Consider the following 7642-nt stretch of genomic DNA (forward strand, 5'->3'; position numbering starts at 1 on the left):
TCCTTTCTTTCTCCTAATAAACTAAATTCTATTAGTATCTAATAATGCCTGCAATTACTTTATCCGGTATCGGGATTAGCGCCTAATCATCACCTGTCATTAAACTCAATTTCACGGCCACCACCAGCCACAGTCAACCGCCGTACGTCACGTGATTCGCGTTCCAAATTCACTTCGCTTCCATCGGCAGATCTGGGCCGTACGATTGCCCGTTGCGCCCGGCTGTGATTCTTTTACGGCCGCATGAGAAACGGCTCACGAGGCGACGGCAGGGCTAACCGCCGTTTTGTCCCCCGGGACGGCGTTATCAGCGACGGAAAGGGCGGGAGTGGAAGTGGATAAATGAAAGCGAGAGGGCGGAAAAGAAATGGAGAAGAAAAAGAAAAGCAATAGTATATTAAAGCGAGGAGGCGGATTAAGATCTCCGCGGAGCCTCTCTGTCTTCTCCTCAGCAAGGAGAAGCACACCGATCCCTTTCGTCCTCAATTTGCCTATCCAGATTTCACCAGTTCATTTGATTAGATCTGTTCTCCTCTGCCGAATGTGTTTGGAATTCGGATTCTGCATCTCTTAGTCTCCGGTTTCGATCGTATAGCAGTGTGTTTCGATCTCAGAGGAGAGAGGCTTGGTAAGAGCTCGAGGTTTGGCTTGTGGGAGAGCGTAGAGTCGGCATAATTCTCCAGTTTCTTCATGAACTTCCTACTATAAATTGGGGAGTGGAAAAAAGATTGATGGAGCTCCAAGGTACAGATTGGAAATTTTGTTTGATGACTCTTTTGAGTTTTAATCGTCACATTTTTTTTTCAGGGAAGAAAGTAACGCATGATTTCCTCTCGATTTGCTCCTCCGATTCGTCTTTCCAGCTCCCAGATCCTAGGCCCTCCTCCCAAGGTATTTGCTCTACTGCTTGATTTGTTGCAGCAACATATACTAAAAAGAATCGCATAAATCTAAAAATTTTAGTTCTTTCTTAAAATTTCACTTTGAAATCCCAATTCAATGATTTGAGGAGCGAGACCGATGAATATGAGTCATGGAAGGTCGGACTTTTAGTTTTTTTTTCCCCCCTGATTATGTTTAAAATTCGTAGATTGCTGATTATGCTTTATTTATATTCTTAGGTTTCTTTTTGAAGACGCGAGACTTCCTGCGGCCGCTTGAGGAGGAAGGCTGTGGCTGTGACGTGCCTGATGTTCCCGCGGCCATCACCGGCTTGAGGCAGTCGGAGCGCATGCTCCCTGGCGGCGTGCGCACGCACACCGCCAATCACGTGGCGGATACCGCTGCGACCCTGAAGGCGTCCGGCTCGGCGCGAAGTTTCCCGATCGTGTTCGAGGCTAAGCCCGAACCCGATTATGGCAGTCGGAGCACCACCACCAGCTACGGCTCCTTCGCCGGCGGCGCCTCCTACACCCTGCTGGATGAGAAAGACCCTGTTTCAAGAGGTAATTATCATTCATAAAAGTAAATAATATTAATATTGCATTTTTTTTTCTTGCTTTGGTAATTTTTTTCAACAGGTGCCTCTATCTTTAATTTTTTCCTCGAAAACGTTGTTTTTGACATATCTAAAACACATAGGCGAGTGATTTACAAAGAAACCATAGAGTTTGATTTATGAAAAAAGAGAAATTTTTTTACATCTACAATCTATTAGAAAATTCACCTTTTTTTTCGAACTCTTTATATCTCAAATCTAATCATTTTCTAAAAAAAAAATAGAAAGGGATTTCTAAGAGTGAAAATTATAAAAATTCACCAGTTTATTATTATTATTATTATTATTATTATTATTTTAGTTTTCCGTGCTTTAAAATAAATCATTTTTAAAAATTTAATATTTTACATTCTCAAGTGTAATCCGAGAGTTTGATCTAATCAAATCAAATTGGATATAATTGAGTACAAATGTCTATATATATTTTTAATAAAGTATTTTACTATGTAATCTGTATGTTTTTGATTGAAACCTTGATCGGTCCCTTCACCATATGGCTAAGGAGTGTTAGTGGGGGCTGAGCTGCACACTATACTTTTATCATGAGGTGTATAATGACTCACCAATCTAGAAGGCAAACAAGAGCTGATGTTAACAAAGGTCATAAGAGGTGTATAATTTTCAGTACAACATCAACATGTTGGGCACTTTGGACGTGCAGAAATCAGAGTATTTTTTTAACAAATGATTGGGACTTAGATAGGTTGCACCATATGATAATTAGATGGCTACGAGGATCCGCATCTAGTCAGATTGACAAGTTGACATTGGATAGGCTGGAGCCCAACATTAAGAGGACGAACAAAATATTATATTTACAACTTATTTGTTCTGATCATTTTATTTTAAATAAGAAGCATTAAAACATTATCTTTATCATCGTTACAGTCTAGCTCATTGTTCTCTTTCTTTATCCTTCTCTCTGATATTTAAACATGTAGTTTTATTATCCTTGCACTTCTAATTATATTTTAGCTTTTATTGAAAGTATTATATTTGACACATTGTGTGTTTATCTTGTCAGGGAAGTGGCCGTCCCATTTCACTACGGCACATGGCAGCTCTGGACGTATCTCTGCAGCTGGTACCAACGATGACATAGCCACCTCCGGAAGGTTTGTAATCCAATTTCATTACTCAACTCTTCCATTTTTTTCATTTGAATTAAGATTTCTATCGTAAGTTTTTGGTTCTCTTGTGATAGAAACGACCTAGCTTCGGAGAGAAAGCAATTGATGGAAGTAGCTACTTCTATACCCATCCGGGGCTACAATAAGTTGAACGATGACGAGTTTGGGAAGCGGGAAGGTTCTTCCTCTCATAAAGGTACCTCTTTTCAAAACTCAGTTTTCCATTTTCTATTGGATTTTGTTTGGAGCATAGTTTTCTGATGCTGTTTCTTTTGTACTTCTGGAGTTGCAGATTTGACTGTCAAGTTAGAGGCAAATGCCACCTGCAATGATCAAAGGCCAAACACCCCACGGTCAAAGCATTCTGCCACTGAACAAAGAAGGAGAAGCAGAATCAATGACAGGTAAGCCAGTCTAAAAAGAAAAGATATGGAACGGAATTGACAAATTAAAATATTGGTTCGTGTCAACATTCGTAATTTAGGATATTCTCGGCCTATTAAGATATATTCCTATTTATTTAAATATTCTTAATAACTAGGCTCTTTGGTTGGTGTTATTTGGCATACCGTATGATTGCTTTAATATTTTCCAAGACTTAAGATCTCTAATTTGAGTTTTCAAAATTGGAGACAGAAATTTCTGATTAAATCTTGGTACAGGATATGCCTTGCAGCGAAAAATAGTGAGAAAGATGGATGATGCTATCAAATTGGAGACAAATTTCAGATTAACTTAATTTTGATATTGATGATGTTGATAACGAATAACTGCCAGTTGCTACTAATTGTTTGTAGTTTTAAATTGGATAGCAAATCTTTACTTTATCCGTTATTTTACATGCTGATGTAAGGCTTTTGGTATTTTGTAAATCTTCAATCCATTTACACCTTTCATGCATATCAATGCATGTCTGAGAATTTACTGCTTGTATTTATTTACATTCATCCATGCAGATTTCAGATACTCCGAGGGGTCATACCTCACAGCGATCAGAAGAGAGATAAAGCATCATTTCTTCTGGAGGTATGATTTCATGTGAATCTCTACATAATTTTTTTCTTTAGCAGTAAATTTCCGAATTCTAAATTGACTCATTCCAGAATTCTTTTTTTAGGTCATTGAATATATACGTTTTTTGCAAGAGAAGGTGCAGAAATATGAGTTGTCCTACCCAGAATGCAGTCAAGATGATGTGAAGTTAATGCCTGGGGTAAGAGCCTTAAAGCTAAGCTGCTTTGTTCTCTGATGCGCACATGGTGCATCTGGACTTTGAATAGCATAGCCATTGTATCTTTAATGGTTAGGCAATTGGTTTACAGTTTGAGCAACCTTTTTATGTACTCTGACCAAGCAGTCTAATTTGAACATCTGAAATTTTGGTCTAGAAAACTGGCTAAGTATCTTCTTTTGTGTCACTTTTCGTGCAAAATAAGTATCCTACTCGCTTCAGAATTCTATCATCATGTCACAATAATTTGGTACAATTTATCAAGAAGGTGTATTTCATCAATCTCTACTAAGTATATCTATCTTAGGTGAAATTAAGTTTTCATTGCAAATGGCAAACATGAATCACAAAGTTCTTGGATAACCTTGTGTGTTTGGTGTCTACCTAAGCTTCAATAAAACAAGAAAAGCATATTCTGGATCGTATAGTTTCCTATGCCTTATCTTGTAGTGATTCTAGATATGGTGAAGGCAGACATTAGTCTTTGTCATTTCAGCAAACTGTAGCATTCATTTTGTAACAACATTGTCTACCGTTTGTTTGTTTGTGCTTTTGACAAATTTGGTTTTGATAAACTTACTCATCTGTCTTTTTTTTTGTTTTTTAGAAATTATCTTTACAACAGAACAGCAATCAAGCTCCTGCGAATGTTTTATTGGTCTCTCATGTTGTGAACAATGATTCTGCTGCTCCCGCACATGTAGTTTCCGAGAAAACCAATGAAATTAAAATTGCTGGTGCATGTCCTACTCTGATATCAAGCACTCATAATCCGTTAAAAACATGTGTGGTTTCTGGTGGCATCTCTTACAAGACAATACAAACTACCACCAATCCTGCGAACAATCTGGCCTTCACTCACAATTTGTTGCAGACGAAGTTGTTCCCTCTAGAAAGACAAACCAATACTACTCAATCACAGTCGCGGTCATTAGAAGCCTATAACTCTGCATCTCAAGATCAATGTGGATGGTCAGAATCGTGCAGCCTTGCTGATGGTGCTGTGATCAGTCAGAGGCTGAATGAAAAAGAGGAACTGATAATTGATGAGGGCACGATCAATGTGTCTACTGCCTATTCCCATGAGTGAGTATAACCTGAATTTATTACCTATGTTTTTTTCATTCATCTTATGGTTGTCGTAGATTTCTTTCATCTCGGTTCACAAACATGATTATTTTTCTTCAATCTTCTGTGTGCACGTGTTTCAATCGATGATACTTTCAGCAAGAAAGCATTCAATTGCTTCAACTCTAAATCTAGAGTGCAAATTTACAATGTACTTATTATTTATTATTTTTGGCATCCCTTGCGCAAAAATAGGTTGTTGAATACATTGACTAAGGCATTGAAAAGTTCCGGCATAGATCTATCACAAGCAAATATAGCTGTGCAAATTAATCTTGGCAAGCGAGCAGTTGAGAGAAGGTCTGGTGCTGCATCCACCTCTTGTACTACCAATAAGGTATAGCCTCATAGTTTCTTTTCACTTCACAGCATGGCAGCAAGATTTTGTGTTAATATCCACAGAATTTCCATGGCTGAGTGATGCTTGAGCTTATCATATCATGTTTCCTGCAAATGCTCATAGGACATGGAAGATCCTGTTTCTGGTAAGCAAGCAAAGGGGTGCAATAGGGCGAGGCTCATAGCTGAATTGTCATCAGAAGCTTCAAAGAGACCAAAAACTCATGGTTAGTTGGGCATTGCGCTGCTGGCTTCGTCGTATCAATGTATATTCTGTACGGCCTTTTGAGGCTGCCCGAGGTGGTTGGAAACTCTTATCCATTCTTTTATTTGTCATGTACTTGCACAGAGGCTTCCACTACAAATTGTGAAGCTGCTTTATTTATAGGCTTCCATACACAAAGCGAAGTCTCTTTTGCCTCTTTGTTTTCTATTAAATGATTCTTGTAATTAACAATATGATGTCCAATTGGTGACACTGTATCTAATGGGTTATCAATTCTATTACGCAGTTATCTTAATTTCTGATTGACACAGTGAGTAATTGTCAAATCATTGGATTTGTACATAAATATTGGAAATAATCTTGTAAATATGTTGATTCATATTACGAATATAAAAAAATAGATAACCAAATTTGACGTTTGTGAAGAATTATTATGGTCGTAAATTTGTATTAATCAAAAACTTTGAAAATAATAATAATACATGGGTTTAAATATATTCAAATCCTAACTATGTAAAAGACTAAATACCTTTAAAAATCTAATTCAATCAGTAAAATAATAACATTAGTAAGAAGAAGAATATTATTCTCTGTTCAAATTCTCCCTCGAATTATAAATGCTTCACATTAACAACATCCCAAAGACTATATACCTTTAAAAATCTAATTCACTCAGTAAAATAAGAATAACATTATTAAGATGAATAATATCTCTTTAAAAATCTAATTCACTCAGTAAAATAAGAATAACATTATTAAGATGAATAATATCTGTTCAAATTCACTCGAATTATTAATCATATCATCAATAGAAAAATTATTATAGTAAAAATTTAAATGTTTCACATTAAAAATATCGTAAGTCTACGAGTGATTAGAAAAGTGCAACCGATACATATTATTTGATCTTCTATAATATCTCATACGGTCTAATTTGCTATTCTTTAAGCTTAATCTTCTTATACTCGCCAACATCGTGCTCAGGAATATAATTATTACTGCCGGATTCTGCTGAAGTTCCCTCGAAGGACCTTCTTGGGAGAGGTACAAGTCCCATAGCCCAAACCACTTAACTGTGTTGGTAGCTGAGCCTGACGAAACCCACCGAGGACGTAGCCAAGATTCAAAGGTGTCTGGGCTGGCTCCTATACTAGAATTGATATAAAAATTAATTAATTTAAAAATATAAATAAAATAGAAAAAACATGTGAATAATAATTTTTAAAAAATATGATAAAAAATATTTAATATTCAATACATTTAAACAACATAGGACAAAAATATTATTATTATTTTTTTTTGATGCTTCTTATAATCAAACTCATTAATTATTATATCATTAATATTTTTAACCAACTTATGTCTAATGTAGATAACCATAGAATCTATTAAAAATTGTTCTTCCATCTTATTAGGAAGAGCTGTTTTAACAAGTTTTATAATAGAAAATACTCGTTACATGTTGTAGAGACGGGAAGAGTTAAAACAAAACGAATCAACCTACTGATTAAATAAATATATTAGATTCAATATATAAGTAAATGATATAGTTATAATATATAAACTAACAAATGAGAAAAAAATTATTTGTTAATCAAATTGTACGTTCTTGATTTATTTGTTTCAACGTAATTAATCTTTGACATAATTAAGAAATAGTTGATAAATTCTGAAATCTTTCATAGCCAACAACATCAATCTTATAGTGTTCCAATTACATTATTAAGTGATGCAAATCTTGTGTATCAAAATCAAGAGGATAGAATTTCTTAGTAAGTCGATAGTGTAAGTACTTCGTGGTAGTTTTGATATAGTCAACTAAGTCAAGTTAGATCCTGTTGTGGTTTGATCCTTGTGTCTAAGTATGCAAGAGCTTAGGAACACAGGAAGTCGAGCAAAAAACGTAACTAGTGAAAAGGACGGCACGGGAGAGAGTCGACGAACTTGGAGCGTCCGAGGGACGAGGTGCTGCGGAAGAGTACGCTGGCAGACAAGAAAGAGGCGCGCAATGTTTCTGAGGAACAAGAAGTCAGAACGGAAGGTTGCTCGAGAAGGCCAGAAAATGGATTCAGATAAGCCCTATTCCGGAT

The 7642-nt window shown here is 36.2% G+C and overlaps 1 protein-coding gene across 1 annotated transcript; it reads left to right on the forward strand.

Moving 5' to 3' along the window:
• Window positions 1-335: 335 nt before the first annotated feature.
• LOC122033732 (transcription factor BIM2-like) lies at window positions 336-5847 on the forward strand. Its single transcript, XM_042592895.1, has 11 exons — window positions 336-744; window positions 808-891; window positions 1122-1445; window positions 2523-2613; window positions 2703-2824; window positions 2921-3032; window positions 3585-3654; window positions 3746-3841; window positions 4467-4945; window positions 5183-5324; window positions 5451-5847. The coding sequence occupies exons 1-11, from the start codon at window positions 732-734 to the stop codon at window positions 5556-5558; spliced, it is 1641 nt and encodes a 546-aa protein (XP_042448829.1). The 5' UTR covers window positions 336-731; the 3' UTR covers window positions 5559-5847.
• The last annotated feature ends 1795 nt before the right edge of the window (window positions 5848-7642 follow it).

This window comes from Zingiber officinale, chromosome 11B, assembly GCF_018446385.1.
Source record: "Zingiber officinale cultivar Zhangliang chromosome 11B, Zo_v1.1, whole genome shotgun sequence".
NCBI lineage: Eukaryota > Viridiplantae > Streptophyta > Magnoliopsida > Zingiberales > Zingiberaceae > Zingiber > Zingiber officinale.

What these genes read in the sequence shown, in the direction of transcription:
- LOC122033732 (XM_042592895.1), top strand. An exon ending in AGGTTCTTCCTCTCATAAAG is followed by an intron (nt 2,825 to 2,920) that starts GTACCTCTTTTC and finishes CTGGAGTTGCAG; the next exon opens with ATTTGACTGTCAAGTTAGAG. An exon ending in TCTACTGCCTATTCCCATGA is followed by an intron (nt 4,946 to 5,182) that starts GTGAGTATAACC and finishes GCGCAAAAATAG; the next exon opens with GTTGTTGAATACATTGACTA.